Here is a 20851-nt window from a genome sequence, read left to right as displayed (position 1 = left end):
GATTTAAAAACAACCAAAGTTGACCAAAGTGCAGTGCAATGAATAAAAAATAAAAATAAACAAACAGGAATGCATAAACATACACAGTGACGTAAAAAAACCCGGAATAATGCAAAGAATGTTAAAAGCCAGGGAAAATAAATGTGTCTTAAGATTGATTTTAAAACAGAGATAGTAGTCTAATATGGAGGGAACTACGTAAATCATTCATCCTTGAACATTCACTCTAAGTGGCTGGAACAATGGTCTCAAATAGTGCTGATGTTCGAATATGATGAGGATCACAAGATGCAGAAATTATGAAATCATCACAATTATTAAAAAAAAAACAATACTGATCAAAAGTTTGGGGTCTGTATAACAGGAGTCTTCAGAGTCACACGATCCTTCTGAAATCATTCTAATATGGTGATTTGTTGCTCAAGAAAAAAAAATCTTATTATCCATGATAAAAATGGTTGTGCTGCTTAATATTTTTTCATGATTGTATTTTGAATAGAAATTTTAAAGTAACAGATTTTAAAAAGTCACTTTTGATCAATTTAATGTGTCTTTACTTTCTCTTTTGATCGGTTTAATCTTTGCTGAATAAAAGAATCAGGATATCCCAGAGCTTTCTCTGTTTTCTCCGTACTCTCTCTCCTCCTGGCAGCCCAAACCTCTGTACACATCACAATGAAAAAATATGTTTAGATTAAGATAAAGCCATCACATCCATAAAAACAAGAAATCTGTTTATAATATCGTTATAATAATTTTGCTGTTATGATTCATTCACAAACTGAGAGTCTAAATAACAACCATTGAGGGTTTTACCCAATAATGGCAGCTGAAATCAGGAGGATGATGGCCCCGAAGATGAAAGGGAATCCCTTCATGAAGTGTAGGGTGGCAGGGTAGAGAGAGTTAAAGACCACGCTAGATACTAGTGAGCACAGACCTTCCACACACGCCACTGAAGCAAACAGAGCACCTAGGATGAAGCAAAAAGTGAACAAAACACTTTCTTCCTTTTTATTTAATGATATTCATTGGTGACACAAAGCTGTTCTTGTTCACCTTGTTCTAAAGGGTCCACCAGCTTGGACAGTTTAGATCTCAGGACTGGGGTAGAGGCCATAAAAAGGAAGCACAGGCCATATCCTGACAAAGACAGTTAATTTCCTTGATGCATATTTAGCTACTGTAGCCACTTGAGGACAGTGTGAGGTTGCATAAGCACTGCATATATCTTGATTTTTATCATGTAATGTAGGCATGCTCTAAATAGTAGAACACTAACATAATATCTTTGCTTTTAAATGAGCCGTAAATTATTAACGTATTCTGATATTTGGCTGTACTGTTTTGTACAGCTACACAATTGATGTGAAATATAGCATCTGTAAGTTAGCTTCCAAGATTGTGTTAAAATGTAAATAATCTATATGATTATTTACATTCATAATCTAAATTTTTGTGCATATACACTAGTTGGGATCAGTAAGATTTTGAATGTTTCTTTAAAGAAGTTTCTTATGCTCATCAAGGTAACTGTGAAATATTATTGCAATTTAAATAACGTTTTTCTATTTCAATATACTTTGATGAATAGCTGATTTGATTTTTTTTTTATCAGTCATTACTCCAGTCTTCAGTTTCACATGATCCTTTAGAAATCATACTAACATGATGATTTATTGTCAGTGTTTATATATTTATATATTTGTAACCTGTGATATTTTTTTTCAGGATTCTTTGATGAATAAAAAGGTAAAAGGACAGCCTTTATATAAAATAGAAATCTTATGTAACAATATACACTACCGTTCAAAACATTTTTTTCTTTCTTTTATTTTTAAATAAATTAATACTTTTATACAGCAAGGATGATAAATTGATGGAAAGTGATAGTAAAGACAGTATTGTTAGAAAAGATTTCTATTTTGAATAAATGCTGTTCTTAACTTTTTGTTTAACAACAAATTTATTGCATCAATAATTGCATGAATTACATTCACAAAAAAAACTTTTTAAAATAAATGCTATTATTTTGAACCTTCTATTCATCAACAATTAGTGATAAAATGTGCACTAACATTTTTGTTGAAGCAGTGACAACGGCTTTCAACACTGTTAATAAATTTGCATATTAGAATGATTTCTGAAAGATCATGTGACACTAAATGCTGAAGTAATGGCTGCTGAAAATTCAGCTATGCCAACAATTAAAAAAAAAATCTTACGTCCCTAAACTTTAGAATGATAGTGTACAAACTGTATATATCAGAGGTCTTACCAGTGAACATCAGAGCTGTGGTGTTAGCGAACGAAATCGCAATTAAACCCACTATGTTAGAGGTAAGGCCCACCAAAGCCACCCAGGAGTCCTTCATACAGCACTGCATGGCCCTGAGCCCCATCAAGCTAGTGAGGTAGGCCAGATTTTTGGCTGCAGAGCCATACCCGATCAGCACTGGACCCCAGCAGAGCGGAGCGCTCAACTCATAGAGCACATAAAGGTCACTGCAGCCGAAATGTACAGACACCACCAAAAAGAAACAGATAGTGTAGAGCCACAGTTTAGTTCGGCGTCCCTGTGGTGCATCAGATGAATAGAGGTGGAAGATGGCCCGGTGGTGCCTGGTGGAGAGGAGCGTTGCCTCGGGGTCAGGGGTGACTGTTTCCGGCACAAACAGGTATGCGTAGAGCGCTGCTGCAAGATTTGTGGCCAAAACTAGCCAGAATGGGTTGATATATCTGGAAGAAAACATGACATGATTTTCTGATCTTTATTCTCGTAAATATTAAAATGTAAAAATACCCTTGTGCCCGTCGCCACTGTCCTCCAATGACACTTGCAAATATGCCAGCCACTCCGAGACAAGCCTCTAGTATCGCTACACGAAAAGTGCGAGACCCCCTGCCACTTGTGTCAGCCACATACGCAAAGCAACCGGCCAAAATGGCATTGAAGTCCCCAGACAGGCCGCTGCAGATTCTCCCAATGAGGAACCAGAACACAGGCAGCTTCAGGTACATTACAATCAAATACACAGATGCCTGAAGAGCCAGGCCAAGGGAAGGGATGATCAGGACAAGACGCCGACCCGCACGGTCACTCCATGAGCCCAGCAGGGTCACCATGATCAACCCAACTAGAAATCCACCCAAATTGATGTACAGGTTCCAGTGTGCAGTCAGAGTCTCCACTTCCTAGATGAACGAAACAAATGACAAATAAAACCATAATTTTTGAGATCTCCTATAAAGCTTTTTAGCAGGCTATTTGAGACATAGAGCCTACCTCTGTGAGAACTTTTACAATGTAATCAATTTTTGATTCACTAAATAGAGGCACTTCAAAGTGTCATTCGTTTGGGAATCGTGCTTCACTGAACTTTTTATTTTTTGACTAAAAGTGTCAAGTATCTGTTACCTTCTGCAGGGGGTCGTGGACTGTAGATGCATTACATCCTCCTCCTTTAGTTCCATTGTAACCCACATCTTCACTGATACGATCCCACAGGTACTGCGTGCTCAAAGGCCACTGGAGAACTATGGAGAACATGGAAAGGAACATTACGGGCTCCACAGTCACGGAAAACGGACATGAACACGGCGGTGGACGTTTGCTTTCTGGAACCTTAAAACAACAACAGACTATGCTGGAGTCACTCGAGTCTAGGCCCTCCGCAAGAATAGCGCTGGTGTCTGAATCATCCATGACTTAAAGCGTTTAGAGTCCCAACGCAAATCACACTGACTACAATGCTGCACGACAAAAGAGTGTTAACATAATAACTTCGTCTGAACAAGCAGCAACCGCGATCAGCTGACAGAAAGTGGCTTAAGGAAGCCTCGTGTGTCTTCATGCAGTTTGCTGTGCTGCTGTCGCCCCCTTTCGCTACTCATTTGAAACTGACATGAAACTGATGTCATTCTAAAGAAGTGATACATCCCGAGACTAAACAATTTTTTTTGGCATTTATTTAGTAAATAATCTTTATAGTGTTTAGTGCATAACAAACGTTTTATTATATTATATTATATTATATTATATTATATTATATTATATTATATTAGGAAAATATAATATATATAATAGAAAAATATAAGAATTTTCTACTAGCACGTTGTGTCAGGTAAAGTACAAACCAATTGGGATGTATTAGTGAACCAGTGCTGTAATCATTGGGAAGCAGCAAATAGTATAAATATTATTTATTTATTTATTTACATTCATGCTAGATCATGATTCAAGTAATAACAGGATTGAAAAAGCATTTGAGCATGAAATCATTTTGAAGAGGTGCACCTGGTTTAACCTCTCAAATAGGATTTTCATATTGCAGGTTGTTATGATATATCGATTTCACTTGCTCACAGGAATTTAAAAAAAAATTACTCTTTGGGAAATCTAATTTCAAACTAATCTACTACTCGATGTGTATAAGTAATTTACTTCGTACTACTATGATTAAGATACAGTACCTTATATATTTATTTACATGTGTATTTAATTGTACATAGAATAAATAATTTGTTTCTGATTCTCTGTTTTATGGAATGTAAGTAAGCAATACCGGTTTTATTTAAAAAAAAAAAAAACATGATCAGCTGTTAACAGTTTGAAATTCCAGTAAAATTTCACTTTATACTTTGTTTAAAAAATTATTTATTTTCAACAGTTTCATGTGAGTTTAAATGTAAGCTGAGGATTTTTCTCTGAAGTATTATCAGAGATAAAAAAGGTGAAATCTAGTAAATATCTCTAATATAACTCAGTGACATTGCACTTAGAAATTGCTTTCAAAATAACCTGCAGTGTCAAGTCATTAAAATGTTAGCAGTACAATTTATGTTACATTGTCCTAATGTGGGAGTGCCATGAGAAAACCCTTTTTTTTTTCTTTGTGGGACCTTTAGCTCCTCAGATAATATCTATGAGATCATGTTTCAGTGACAGAGAGAAAGAGAGAGAGAAAGATGACTATTCCTCTTTTAAGTGCACTTTGAAATTTGATGAATCAGTTCAGCTCCTCTTTACAGACAGATTGCAGTGGCAGATACAAACACTTGACCTTTATGAATGGTTTTTCAATATATACTTCATATGTTGTCATGAGTATTTCATATATATATATATATATATATATATATATATATATATATATATATATATATATATATACTGTATATATCCTGAATATATGGTAAAACACAAATATCTACCTGCCTTAGATCCTGAAGGTTCATCTTTCAGAGAATTTTCTAAATGCCTTACATTTTATTTCTACCTGCCTTACATGCTGTACCAGGTTCATCTTTCAACATTTGGGTAAAATAAACAAATTTTTGAAAATTTGCTAATCACATTCCTAATCCACCATTAACATAACATAACATTAGATCATTCTTGATCTAATAATAAGATAAACAAATTTTATAGCTTGATGTTTATTTAACAATAATTCTGTCATTGTGTCAAATTGTGTAATCAAGTGTCTCTCTCCCTCGTTTATTCTTTTGCTCCACCCTTTCTATCAGTTTGTCACACAGTGGGAAAAGAGCACTGTAAGTTTGCCAGAGGCATTCTCGTTTTAGCTGCTGTTTTTCATCCTTTAAAAATGTAAGCATTGATTTAATTAAAGATGGGTGTTTGACTTTTTGTTTGATTTCCTCTTCATGTGCAAGACTAAATTCAGAGTTTAAAATTTCAATACAGAGTTTGTTGAAGATATTTTCAACCACTTTAAATGTTAAGCCATGTGTGTTTTAGTAACAAGGTACTGTAAAACTTTCACTATTTATGATGAGCCTCCAGTCTAAAGTGTTTGTGTAAATGTCACTCATCTTTGCACCCATTGACAGGAAACATCATTAATATTTTTCCCTAAAGGCATTCTAGGTGACTGTGATCATGTTGAAGACCTTCTCGCAATGTTTCTCAACTCACTTTTTGGTGACTTCAGTATGTAACATACAGTTTGTGATATGGGAAAGGTAAGGAAGGGCTCTATACATGCGGTACCTGCGGCTTTCAATAGGGATGAGCCTGAACGTGTGATATGCTAACAGAACTGACGGCACAACTGCCCTCACCATCACACACCCTGAGGGCCCCATTGATGAGTGAGAGCTACATTAGGAATCAAATGTGTCTTCACATCTCTTCACAAGAAATATAAATGGTATATAGCACTGTGACAGGCTGTAATTTCAACAGAGTTGGATATTATGTCTAATATGATGGAGCTCGGTTTGATGTCATACAGACATTTCCTTATATTTGCCGTCAGCGGGCTTCTGCTCCAGGATTACCTGACACAGAATGGTGCAGACCTTCTGAATGGCCTACAGGTTACTAGAAATCTTGGAGTTACTGTCAAAGCAAACAAATTTAAAACAAAACATATATTAAAAGTAGATAGTAAATAACAGACATTATGGAAAATTTGGATGCTCTTGTGCTTTGCTGGGGATGCATCCTTTTCCAGCTCCAGTGCTCTTGATTGGTTTGGACCAAGTGGAGGGGACAGAAGGCAAATCCTTTAATGCAATGAGATGAATTGGAGGTTGAGTGGATGAGTGTAGTGTAAGGATGTGATTTGACAAGCTGTGTGCAGGTGGACTATAGGCAATGTGAACCCTTATGATCCTAACTTATCTGTACTGATCCACCAGTAAAATCAGAGCAATAAGTGCATAGGTTCACAGCATCATGGGTTTTCTAATACCGTTGCTGTGTAGAATTCACTGATACCAAAGTGAGTAAAATTCATTGGGGTAAATATATCATTCTCGTATTTAGAGTGGATAGCTGGACATGTGCATTTGTTGCTGCTATAAAGCAGCTATTCACTTTATTAGAATCAGAGATGCTATTACCATGACGTTGAAACTAAAATTTCAAGGTAAAACATACTGCATACATACAGCTTTAGCTGTTCTCACCAAGAAAGATAAGTATAACGATAACTATAACAATACCGTTCTAATTCTATGAAAATTGTGAACTCCACAGCATTGCTGACGATAACGACACAGAGAAAAGATCACTTTCAGAACGTCTTTTTCCCAGCTGATAAACGATTGGGATATGGGAATTGGGGGGTGGTTATCAGGGAGTGATTATAAAGTTATCAGAGAATGTTGTCAGAGATTGTTTTTTGATTTTATTTTTTGGTTTTAATTGACCTTTAGAGCTGTGAATCATGTTTTCAGTTCCTGTTCTTTAAACTTGCAAAATGTATTTTCACAAGAATTACATTGACTGCAGCACTTTAAGAGATTTGACCTCATCTGCACGTCTCAGGCAAAAGGTCAGCTCAGGTATGCTCATAATACATACATTGTTTTATGGCCATTAAGTTAAGCCAAATGTGAATTCCCAACTTCACAAATCCAGGTGCTGAAAATATATATATATTTTTTTAGAATTACATTTTTGAACTCATTTGTCATCTTGCTGTCACCCTCAACAAAACTGCAGAATATTTTAGTCACGAAACACAATATTTATGCACGTTTGATATTTCTGATCATCTGTTTTTCTGAGAAACAGATCGAGCAGCAGATAACCAGCAGTCAAAAATGTAATCTTCCAGATTTACTGTCATACAGTCATTAAAGACGAACATTTTCTTGGTCCCTAAATACTTATCGATTTTCAGCATACTACTGGAGGAAACGGTATTCTTTTTTTTCTGTTGACTTTGCATGAGTTAAGATGCCAAACCAGGGAGCAGGAAAAGACTAGCAGAAATGTCTCTGTCAAGTGTGCTTTGTCTTGCCAGGTCTTGGTGCCAAACTATTCACCGTGATCAGTTACACATCACAGGGCTTAAGGCATGTTATTTCAAGGATTTCTTTGGAGAGCACACAGAAACAAGACTAATCAAATAGGGATAACTTGAAATATAATATAGCAATGTAATGTATTGTTTTGAATAAGTACTGCTGAAACATGCCATGGATATAGAGCAACATATTAAAGGAATTCTGCGTGTATAAGTAACAAGACATCACAAATTACTATTACATTCAATTTACATTTTTATTTGCATAGTGCTTTTCATGATACACATTGTTGCAAAGGAGCTTCATAGATCTATCTATCTATCTATCTATCTATCTATCTATCTATCTATCTATCTATCTATCTATCTATCTATCTATCTATCTATCTATTGTTCTGTTGTTTTATCTGGCTAACTGTCAGTCTTTATTTATTTATTAGGGACAATACATAATATAATATCTATCTATCTATGTTCTATAATATAATGCCAATAATATATGTATTTTTTTTTTGTTTTTTATGGATAATTGTTAGTCTTTATTTATTTATTAGGGACAATACATAATATAATATAATATAATATAATATAATATAATATAATATAATATAATATAATATAATATAATGTATTTATATAAATATAAATGTATTTATTTTTCTTAAATAGGAACAATTTATTTTATGATATTATTGTGATATTAATGTGCTAGATTCAGATAGAATCTAGATTAGCTAGATTACTTTGAAACCCCTTTCACTCAGAAATTGCTAAATTTCATAAGTAATAATTCAATAAACAGCAAGTAACATTTAATTAAGTGTGAAATTTTGAAGTAGAAAGACTTTTATCTAAAACAAAGCACATAGCAAATATAAATTAATTAAATATATAATTAAATTAATTAAAGTAACACAATAAAAAAAATTTAAGCAAAGTTATGTGAGGAAAAACACACATAACAATGATTTCTACATTGTCATTCTGTCTCACTCACTAGTTGTAATTGCCTTCAATGAATAAAACCCACAGCAGCAGCGTAACATAAGCACTTTAGTGAGCGATTCCCTTTCACTATCACTATTTCTGCTTCTCTCCACCCGAACCATCTCCCATTCACATTAGAATATGATTTTAATACAGCAGCTGAGAAGGGCCATGGTTATGCCTCCCACGTTCACAAGGAGGGTAGGGGAATAATTCACCTGTATTGACATTCATTTTTCCCTCCCTCCCTCCCTCCCTCTTGCTCTCTCTATGGATATCTGTCTCACTTGTTTTTCTTGTCAGCAGTCAGTAACTATAAAAGCAGAGTGGCAACTCAGAGAGTGATTTTTGAGGAGATCTGCAGCTGGTTTGCAGGTATCTGTGTGGACTCTGGCTGTCTTAGATTTACAACCTGGGCCTGGAAGCACCACACACAGCGGTAAGTGAACTTTTACAGAGTCATAATTTACTCTATTAAGTACATACTATCAATTTTGTGGTTAGGTTTGATTGACAGCAAAATAACATTCTAGAAGAGTTAGATCTGAGCTAAGAAGTCCAAAAGCAAAGGTGTACACACATGTAAACATCTGTGGGATTTACTTTTCACTTACCCAAATACTATTGTACCACTGTATCCTGTTTGGCAAAAAATAAATAAGGCATCAATAAATGTCCCTCGGGGTTCTTGTTAGGCTTGTCTCCACCTGGATGAAATCTTTGCTGAAGTTCATCTAGGAAACAGAAGAGAGGGACACAGGAGAGAGAGAGAGAGAGAGAGAGAGAGAGAGAGAGAGAGAGAGAGAGAGAGAGAGAGAGAGAGAGAGAGAGAGGGCAAGGCAAGGCAGGTGCAGTCAAATTCTGTCGGTCTGGTCGTCTCCCTCTGGGTTCTGGAGTTCGGCAGAGTGCCCATTCTCTCCGGGATATGATTATGGATGAGTCTGATATAACTTTTAAAATATGTTCTCATTACCTCTGAGAGAGGCTCCCAGCTGCCAGTGACCCAAGTGTTTGTAGCTGCGTGCACACGTGTGTGTGTGTGTGTGTGTGTGTGTGTGTGTGTGTGTGTATGGGAAAACCTGTTGCAGCAGGTCTATCCCCTGTGGGTGTGTGGCTCCCACAGGTTGGCTAGGGGCCAAATGGACTGAGCCTTTTACAAATTCCCAGTTGGAAATCATAGAGCTGAGATTTATTTTTACAAGGCACAAGGTATTAGATGAATGCAATTCATTATTTAATGAGTATTGCTACAAATACATGATCAGAGATATGGCTGCTGTGATCTTAAATCGTTGCCATACATTTAGTATTAGCTGAGCATTTCTTATTACAATAATGATGATGGTTTCATATCTGTCTATTTCACTTGAAGTCTTGCAGTCATTAAATCGTTGAATAAATATGAAACCTATATGTGCAAATACATAATAATGACAAATATTGATAGTATGATTAATGATAATGTTGTATTTATTGCCCTAATTTTGTTCATATTTAATGCTAGTATTTATATTTAATATAAATATAATTCAAATAATATTTATAATTTATGTTTTATTAATATTTATTGGGAAATGCTGTCAAACTATCAAACTACAAATATTATAGATTTTATATATTAATTTGAAGTGTATGTTGGTAGGTTTATACTGAAATTTCTTTCAGGTGCAGGGTTTGGTTGTTTCCGTTTGTTCCTTGAGCTGTATGTTGAGCGTTTTACTAATATAATCTCTTAATTGCATTTTATCAGTGCACACTAGCATTAAACAGATTCCCAGAAACCATTATAAGTGTTGGTAAATAAAAAAGCGCCAGCAGCACTGTATGCATTTTTCATAATTGTGTAGGATTTCCATACACTGATGTTAATTGCGCTATTATAAATGGAAATCCTGTCATTATTCACTCAACCTCATGTCATTCAAAACCTTTTCTTCTTCTGTGGAATACAAAAGTAGATGTTAGTTAGAATGTTCATGCTGCTCATTTCCATATAATGAAAGTGTTTTGTTACCAGGGGATGCCAAACTACAAAGTACACATCTTGCCCTCTAAAATCTAATTAATGCAATTAGAATATATTTTCAGCTTTTATTTCATTCAGAGTGATTGTGTGGCTTCCAAAGCACCAAGCATATGGACTCTTATTTTGTATCTTGACAACCACTGGTCATCATTTACTTTCATTGTATGGAAACAAGCAGCATCAACATTCCACTGAATTTCTCACCGGGAAAAAAATCATGTGACATGAGGATGAGTAAATGATGTCAGATTATTCATTCTTAAGTGAGGATTCTACAATTTGACTACATTTGGGGGAGTAGGAAGTACTACAAGTAAGATTGTTTTTTTTTTTTTTTTTTTTTACAACCTTTTTCTAGTGTAATGCAGTGAAAATGCTGTTGTAGACATACGGGAAGAAATCCTACCAGTTCCTTGATGGATGACGGTGTAAAGGAAGATGCACAGTCCATTTGAAATGCCACTCAAGTGTGGTGAGAGTGGTTTTAGTGCAGGGTGGGGCTGTATGGACATGCAAGACCAGATCAAAGAGAGATAAATGTGATCATTTTGAGAGAGGAAAGAGTCTTGAAATTAAGTACTTTTAGAATTATACCCATTTCAGCACTTTTATTCTTACTCACTCCAGAGGGTCTTCACACACACACACACACACACACACACACACACACACACACACACACACACACACACACACACACACACACACACACACACACACACTATCTTTTTTTTTTTTTATCTTGTATTAGAGGATTATATAGCATGGCTTACTGACCTCATTCAGCATTCAGATCTTTGCTTGATGCTGTTGGAAAAATGTAATTGTTAAATTTTCTGTAAATGTGATTCTCTAAAAAAAATCTTTTCAGTGTGCCAAATCAAATAAATGTACATTAAAAATGCATTTGTGCACAACCTTGTCAATTAATATTAAATAATAATAACACACTTTTATTAATTTTGTAGCATGATTTGAGCAGTACTTGGTTGGGCCAAAAGTAGTAGTAAAGCTCTTTATGCAGAATGACCAGAGTTCAAGTTCCATGCAGGAATAAATGAATTTATATTTTTTTAATAAATCAAGTAAAGTTGTAATCCCAGTGGACATATTAACAGAAATGGGATCCTACTTGGATCCATTTTAAGTTAGACTTGATTAAATTGACCTCAAAGCAGTGATTAACTGAACATTTTAATTTGAATCAAATCATGCAGTAACTACTTCCTAAATAAGACTAAATATGTCAAACCATCTAAAACTAATTTAGAAACCAAATTGTTGCTGTTTTACACAGATTTATTTACCGTTTACACACTATATTAAGAATTTACATTTATGCATTATGAAATAGCATTGAAATGCATTAAATATTCATTTAGAAGCAGAGAGCTGTGTACATTATATATTTTTTTAAAATACATAATTTAGAATTTTCAGTTATTTAATTATTTACAAGACCTGAAAAAACAGATATACTTTGAAATTCTATATAGCATAAAATCTGGTTATCCTGCCTCATTTGCTTGCCCAATTCTCTTTTAAACACGTATACATGCACCCCATAACCTTTTTGCGTACTCAGCTGTTTTCTCTCAAAAGTAGAAATGGCTTGTATCTCGACCATAACATGTCTAAGGATCAGTTTAAAAGTCACAGTGATGGACCATAAAGACCAGTTCAACTTCCTCTCCAATACTGAATTACACTCTATGTTTCAGAGAGAGCAAAACTCCCCCATCTCCATTTCATGTCACTAACACACTTCTGCTTTTCCTTCATGGTTTGTTGGGGATTTTAATGAGTTTTTGGCCCAAACAGCACAGTCTGCTGACAGTAAGTGAGAGCTGCCTGAATTTCCAGGAATACTGGATACTTATGTGGCCTGATGTTATACCTGTTTATGAACAGATAGCAGCCAGGGCAGTGAAATACAACAAATCGAGCCTCTTTCACTGCAGTAGGGAACATAGACCAGCGCTGTTGTACAAAATGCATAGTAGACAGTTGGAAAGGGATTTTCATTACAAGCAGTTAAACAGTTATGGCACGTAAAACTGCAGGTTTGCCCAAAGGCTGAATAGCTAGGGAGACAGATTGTTTGGAGACACGGAAAATGCCTTTATGACATAATGTTTTAGGGAAAAATGACTTAAGGTTGCTTGTTACTATAATAAATAATATGCATATATTCACAATGAGATGATTTTGCATTATGCAGAGGTCATAGGACAAGATGTGCACAATGTAAATATATATTCCTATACAGTAGGTTGTGAAATGTGCTTGAAAACAAGACCATGTGTGCTCCCAATTTAGCAAGGGTCAAGCCAACAAGCATTACAGCATTCCTCTGTGACATATATGTTAAGCTGTAAGACCACAGACCCACAGACTTTAGTGTGTAAATGTCTGAGCGTAGTCTATATTGCTGTCTTTTTACATGTTTTTCTTACTGTATCCTAAGGGGCCATATTTACATATTACAGTATATCTATTTGGGCTATTTATCAAGCTATCTACCTGTTCTGGTGTTTTGAAGAGGCAGGTTGTAGGGACGATGTCCTCTGAGCCTCAGGGCCTGTCTTTCCCATCTGTAAGCAGCAGCAGCAGCTCACCAATTCCTTCTCCGGGTGAACTACAATCCTTTGACCATCTAGGGTCGCTCTACTTTCAGATGCCAGAATCACAGGTATTAATCATTTTAGAATTTTTTTGTATTACTTTGTTTTGAAGTACTTAGTTTTAAAGACTTTTAAAAAATCCTGTTTACAGAACTGTCAACCAGTCTAGATCGATAGATAAATACTGTTCTGTAGTTGCCACTTTTTAAAAACGGCTGCTCACCAGCTGCTCTGATTACTACACAGTGTAATAATTATTATCGTTTGTTGAAGACATGAACTCCTGCACAAGGCACTATTCAAGGACACAGGACCCTGGGGGAGAAATGGAAGTTTTTCACCATTCCTTTTCATCAAAGCCTTTTGATTTAATATTAATTAATCATGGCCCCCAGGGAAGGCTGTATGTCACATTAAATGCTTTTATAGACTCTTTAGCAGATCAAAGATCTTTACGTGCCACTGCATTTCCTCTTGGAAAACTGCTTTGTGTTAAAGAGTGCATTAATTAGAAATGAAACTGCGGCGCTGCTTTACATGAAATATGTTTCACGTATTTTGATACTAGACAATTTTAGGTTGTATGATTTTTTTTTGATGACCTTATAAGCAGGTTTGATAGATATTAGATCTATTTTTACATGATTTTGTTGTTTAATCTCTAGTGTCACCAGAGCAATGTTGGAGAAGGGTTTCCACCATACTCCCAAAGAGAAAGCATTCCCTACAGGCAGAAGAGTGCCGAGCACTTTCGTAGACACAGTGTAGATGGAAGCCCTGTTGGACAAGAATCTGGCCTAATGGAGAACAATCACTACCATCCATACAGGCGTCAATGCAGTGAAGGGACCATCAGTGAGGTTCAAACCTTCAGTTGTCTCAGAAGAGCTGGATTGGTTGGGAAACTCACCACGACTGATGGAATGGAGGAAGAATCTTCTTGGACTCCATTAAGCGCTGATGTGGACACCACCAGTGTCATGGTGAGACTGAGGGACTATTTAATCAGAAATGTTAAGATTTCTTGTTTAGATGAAAAAATATATATATTCTAATACTTTTAGAGGAAATTGCACAGTTTGAAAAAAAAAAGATTTAATAAAAATAGAAAGGAACAGCATAAAGAAGTAAAATAGGGACAATATTTATGGCATGAAGGCTCTTTTAAATTCTTGCCAGCACATTTAGGCCAGGGGCAAAAGGCATGGAAACGAGAAGACCTGCCAGGCAGATGTTCAAGCAGATGTCCTTATTACACTTTCTAAAGAAGCATTAACTCATGATATGCCAGCATTAAGTAGATCATGGTCTGTTCTTGGGGCAGGGAACTCAACACCCCTACAGTGAGCCTCAGACGAGCTCTGAAGAACCTCCTGGCTACACATCAGTGAACCATCAGGCGTTCAGTCCCATCAGTCCTCTACAACATCAGGTACACCTGATACTGACAGAGTGAAAGAATGTGTTATATACTGATTATATATACTAACTAGGGCTGTCAATTGTTTACATTTTTTGTATTAAATTACACAATGTGGCGATTAATGAATTGCATTAATTGCATTTAAATCAAATCAAATTTGACTGAGAAATTACCCACAAAATATCATTTAGAGTCATTATTGTGTTACATGAGAAAAGCATGAAATAGATATTACAAAGATAGAAAGATTTTTTTTCTTTTTCTTTTTTAATTTTTGGGTAAACTATCCCTTTTATAAGTTTTTTATTAATATGGATTTTAAAAAAAATATTTAAATATGAGATCATTTTTTTAATGGCCCAACATCTTGAATTATCACATGACCCTTCAGAAATCATTCTAATATGATTTGATGCTCAAGAAACATTTCTTAAAAATATTTATTAACAATGTTGAAAGCAGTTGCTGCATAATATCTTTGTGGAAACAGTGCTACAGTATGTTTTTTCATGATTCTTTAATGAATAAAAAAGTTCAAAAGAACAGCATTTGTTTGAAATAGAAATCTTTGTGACATTATGAAGGTCTTTACTGCCACTTTTGATTAATTTAATGCATCCTTCCTGATTAAAAATAAATATTCTTAAAAATGCACCCAGCACTTTTGAACAGTAGCGTATATATATATATATATATAAATTAATACGACTGTGTATAAGGAAGTCAGAATGACTACTGTAGGTTAGCCTTGACATGTGTAAATGCCTTGAAATGTGGTTTTGGACGCATGTTCACAGTCAAAACATTGGCAGGAAGTTCTACTGCATCTTTAGACTGACAAATAACAAAGACTCACTTTTGTTTAACATAGTGTAGTATGCAATGAAAGCTTAAAAATAAAAACAGGCAAAAATATATATATATTTTTTTAAACTACTAATAACCACACAAATAGCATTTATTATGGATTTTAATTTTTTTTATTTTTTTGCATATCTGTCTCTAGTTATACTCTTCAAGAGGAATAGACACGCTTTCTCACTATTATAACCAAAGCCTCTCAACACAAACATCTCAAGACAATTCTGTCCAGACACTCTTCCCTAAACCTGTATACTCTTACAGGTAAGTATGTGCACCTCACCTTTTTATCCTGGTAAACTAAAGCATCTTTTCAAAACAGCTCATTCTCTGAAACATGTTAGTTCTCATCTGAAAACTGTTAGTTTTAAACAGTGTGAGGGCCCAACATATTATACAACAGTTAGTTTCAGTCAGACTGTCAGTCTGTTCATTAGCGATGGGGATTTTTTAGTGATTCTTTCTGTAGGTTAGTTACACAGTATGTGGTGACAAGTGACATTACTCTAAGTGAATTAACTTTATAAATATTAAATAATAAATATTAAATGACAGGCAACAAGTACACAAGTATTTTTAAGCAAAATGTCTTATAAAACTGATTTAATCAAAAAAATAAAAAGTTACTAAACTGCTGACAACTGCTAAACTATATGATCAGCAAACTGTTATGAAAAGATTTAAAAGGTTATTAAAAGGTTAGAGAGTCAGACTTGTAACCCAAAGGTCGCAGGTTCGAGTCTCAGGTCCGGTGGGGATTGTCGGTGGGGGGAGTGAATTACCAGTGCTCTCTCCACCCTCAATTGAATGAATTTGTTTTTAGTATTGGTTGGTGTTTGGATCCCCCAACTGCTCCCCGGGTGCGGCAACATTGGCTGTCCACTGCTCCGGGTGTGTGTTCACGGTGTGTGTGCACACACACTACTCACTGCTGTGTGTGTGCACTTAGATGGGTTAAACGCAGAGCACAAATTCCAAGTATGGGACGTCCTTTCCTTTCCTTTCCTTTCCTTTCCTTTCCTTTCCTTTCCTTTCCTTTCCTTTCCTTTCCTTTCCTTTCCTTTCCTTTCCTTTCCTTTTAATCATTAATCATGTGAATGTGCTGTCACTTTGAATAAAATTGTCTGCCAAATGCATAAAAATGTAAAAGCATAAAAAACTTTGCAACTTACAACACATCCAAACAAATCAGAATTAAACCAATGCATCACTGTAGTCTTGTTTGATTGGCAATGTTTGATTGTTAAATATTTCTTTTCAGTATTCTCATCTTCCTGGCTCTCAGAAATAGCAAAACAGGCAGTCTACCAGTAAGTGAGATCTACAGCTTCATGACAGAGCATTTCCCCTACTTTAAGGTAAACTGCACTACCACATCTCAGAATAATTTCTACATCTAATATACACTGATCTGCAGTGAACAGTTGATATCTTGGATCCTGGCAGAAGTCTGTGCATGATTAATGTAACAAATACAGAATGCAAACAGAGTTATTTACCAGGAGTAATTTCCTTAGGCTTTGTAGAGTAGGCCTGTTATGACATGATCTTTATATACCTGATGATTTGGATCACCCTCCTCTTTGCGCTGTGCTGGTAAAGGGATTTACAATGTGACATTATTTTGGCTCATCATTTGGTAAACATGTAGATCCATTCCGATCCAATGTTGACTTCAATGAGGGAAGGGTTGTAAGAAAGATATTTGGTTAAAGTAATGACTGATACAATCTATTTTAGATTCAATTCTTTCTGTGAACACCAGGACACCTTAGCTGCTTAGCGACCACCTATAATAACAACTTAGCAACCACTTTACAATGAACCACTTCATTTGTGATTTCTCAGACAGCACCTGATGGTTGGAAGAATTCTGTCCGACACAACCTCTCTTTGAACAAATGCTTTGAGAAAGTGGAGAACAAGAATGGAAACTCTTCTCGAAAGGGCTGCCTGTGGGCCCTGAACCCAGCGAAGGTAGAAAAGATGCAGGAGGAACTTCACAAGTGGAGACGTAAAGATCCCCTGACTGTCAGGAGGAGCATGGCTCGACCAGGTGCGCAAGGGATTAACTGCCATTAGGCAAATACTGTAATATTCCAGGTCATATTTGTTGTTTTGAACATAAAATGTGAAAAAAATGTCAAAGATTAACCAAATTTACCTATGTGATATGATTATTGTAAATGTATTGTGTAAAGTACTTATGCATGCTCCTATTCTTTTATACAATTTTTTTCATGTTAAATGCTAAAATGTTTACAAATATAAATAATAATACAATTCTATAATTATAACAATTTTATAATAATAAAAATATATGTTCAGAATAGACAAAGAAAGACAATGTATATTTAGTATTTATTGAGCGCTTAAATAAATAAATGCATAAATACATCTCAAACATTTGGGCTTGAATGATTTTTTTAATATTAAAGATTCATTATATATGCTCACTAAGACTGCATTATTATTATTATTATTTTTTTTTTAATCAAAAATAAAGTAAAAACAGTAATACTATGAAATATTATTACAAATCAAACAGTTTTCTGTTTCAATAATTTTTTTAATGGAATTTATTCCTGTGATGGGAAAGTTCATTTATCAGCAGCCATTACTCCAGTCTTCAGTGTCACATGATCCTTCAGAAATCATTTTAATATATTGATTTGGTGCTCAATAAATATTTTTTATGATTAAAGGGGTGATGACATGGATTTTTTTTTTTTAAATTTTAATATGTTCCTTGAGGTTCACTTATAATGTTGGTGAAGGTTTTTCGAAAAGATCAAGGCAAATGTGATTTCTCATGTCATGACTCCTTTTATGTTGAAAACGGCTGTGCTGCATAACATTTTTGGGCAAACTGATACATTCAATTACATTTGATATATTCAGTTCAATAGAACAAAATTTATTTGAGACATAAATCTTTGTAACATTACATAACTGTCACTTTTGATCAATTTAATGCATCCTTGCCAAATAAAAATATTTCTATCAAGAAAATCTAACTGACCCCAAACTTTTTAGATATTACATGATATTACTCTTTATATTGTAATATATATATTATTATGTATATTAAAAATATGTATTTATGCTCATTGTTTTAGAGGAGCTGGAACGCCTTCTTGGGGAGAGACCTGAAAAAATTAAGTCTCTTGGAGCTCACTTCAGTCTATCAAGCAACCATTCACATTCTCAACCTGTAAGAGCTGCTATGCATCCTGCCTACGGACACCAACCTGTCCATGACACTAGTGTTCTGCATCAGAAATCTCTCTACAACCCTTTACCCTCTCCAACTGTCATCCCACCTCCCCCTTACTTATCCCCAGACCCTTTATCTTTCTCATATTACCCTCCTGTCACCCATCAGCCCAATGCCGGGCATCCATCCAGTTCCAGGACAGGCAGCATGGATTCTCCCTTACCAGCACACACCCCACCGAGCTACAGCACCGCCCTGCAGGCTGGTCACAGCACTTCAGCGAGCATGCAGGAGCTTCTTCTGGATGGAGAAATCAGTAATGATGTTGATGCATTAAATCCCAGCCTCACAGATCTACAATTACATGGTAAGATTGAGTTTGCAACATTAGCCATGTTTGCAACAGAGCTCCTTTGTTGTTCACACCATGTTATTTGTTTAAAGGGAATCTTTGGGAGGAGCTAAGGAATGACAGCCTCGCTCCGGATTCACTGGTAGTCATGGACAGTCCCACTCAAACACGGGATATCATGGGGGTCTGTGGGGGTTTAGCGGAGACTGACGTTGGGGTGCAAGGCAGCATTTCTGAGCTTTATCTCGGCGGGCTCTACACAACTCCTATTCCACTGCTATGAGAAAGAAACCTGTGTGTTGCATCCAAAGTTATCTTTGTTTTCCAAAATAGAAATAGTTTATATTTTTGAATGTCTAAAAAGTATGATTTCTATGCTGTATGGTGTGCTTGAGCTATAAAAATGACATTAGTTTTAAGGTTTTAAATACTTAAATGTAGTATGCTGTCCAATCCTACTTAACCAGTGGTTCTAGACTGAAAAAAAAAAAAAAAAAAAAAACTTGTGTAGAAACAATTTTTACTCAGAAATTACCAGGAAATTAATTACAAAGCAAGTAACACATTGAATTAAACGACATTTGGAAGTAGAATAATTAAATAGTATTTTCTTGTAAAACATACTCCAGTAATCTTTATTTTATTTACAACCTGGAATTTTTTTTTTTTCTTTAACAGTGTGCCAACCTTTTTGACTCCATCCATTCATTGTCTATAGGAATTTTCAAAGACGCCATGGCTTTTTCTGATTTACTGAATAATGATTATGGATAAATATTTTTAACTCACAATTTCTACATAACTAGAAAAATTAATATTCATAAAACTGCCCTTGAAGTTATGTGATTTTATTCATTCACAACTTTTATAAGTCTAGATCTTACCTTTATAATTAGGCTACCTCTTATATCCAGGTTTTCCAATGCGACAACAGTTTTCCAGTTTCTTCAAAGAAAATGGTGTTGCTGAGAGGTTGAGAGGTTCTTTTTCTTTTCTTTCTTTCTTTTTTTTAAAGCTCATTTTAATGCTTGTTTCATCTTATTTTAAGTCATTTTGAGGTTCCTTTAAGTTTGCTGAGGCCCCCTGGTGGGTTTTAAAATTCTTCCATTGGTATTTTTGGTAATTCCAAAAAGTATTTAATGCTCAAAATCACTTGAATGTGGCCTAAATTGTCTTAATATTGTTTGCTGAAATTAAACAATATATCAATATTGTTTGCTTTTGTGCAAGTGTTATTTTTAAATGTATAAAAGTGTTTGGTTTAGTAATTTTTAAATAAGGTGGTCTGAACTTGTCATATAGTCAGTATTGACTGTTGTTTGCATTTGCTATGGCAACCACTGGGGGGTGTGGTTGCCTCTTTTTTATACTGTCTTCCCATAACAGCACACATTGAAAGCACTAACAAGTTAAAACAGATTTCCCGAATTGCAGGATTTTTACTAGATCTCTTCAAGCATATGTCACAGTTATTTTTTTTTGTGAAAATTCTTCAAATGGTTTATAATTTTCTATGACTATATTTCTGATCAAATAAATGCAGCCTTGGAGAGCATAAAATAAACATTTGGATGATAGTG

The 20851-nt window shown here is 35.1% G+C and overlaps 2 protein-coding genes across 2 annotated transcripts; one reads left to right on the top strand and one right to left on the bottom strand.

Annotated features, from left to right (window-relative positions):
* Positions 1–428: 428 nt before the first annotated feature.
* Positions 429–3889, bottom strand: LOC109104820 (proton-coupled folate transporter-like). The gene is made up of 6 exons (XM_019118121.2): positions 3419–3889; positions 2804–3195; positions 2279–2739; positions 1060–1143; positions 817–973; positions 429–661 (listed from the first exon to the last, which is right to left on the bottom strand). Exons 1-6 carry the CDS (start codon positions 3704–3706, stop codon positions 598–600), a joined length of 1446 nt encoding a protein of 481 aa, XP_018973666.2. The 5' UTR covers positions 3707–3889; the 3' UTR covers positions 429–597.
* A 5184-nt stretch (positions 3890–9073) lies between these two features.
* Positions 9074–19729, top strand: LOC109105570 (forkhead box protein N1-like). The gene is made up of 9 exons (XM_042771260.1): positions 9074–9207; positions 13337–13486; positions 14084–14401; positions 14743–14850; positions 15848–15966; positions 16964–17060; positions 17551–17758; positions 18822–19286; positions 19364–19729. Exons 2-9 carry the CDS (start codon positions 13355–13357, stop codon positions 19552–19554), a joined length of 1638 nt encoding a protein of 545 aa, XP_042627194.1. The 5' UTR covers positions 9074–9207; positions 13337–13354; the 3' UTR covers positions 19555–19729.
* Positions 19730–20851: the final 1122 nt, after the last annotated feature.

The sequence above is a fragment of the Cyprinus carpio genome, chromosome A15 (assembly GCF_018340385.1).
Source record: "Cyprinus carpio isolate SPL01 chromosome A15, ASM1834038v1, whole genome shotgun sequence".
Lineage (NCBI taxonomy): Eukaryota > Metazoa > Chordata > Actinopteri > Cypriniformes > Cyprinidae > Cyprinus > Cyprinus carpio.
Note: the sequence above shows the minus strand (reverse complement) of the source record. Positions and strands in the feature narration are given on the sequence as shown.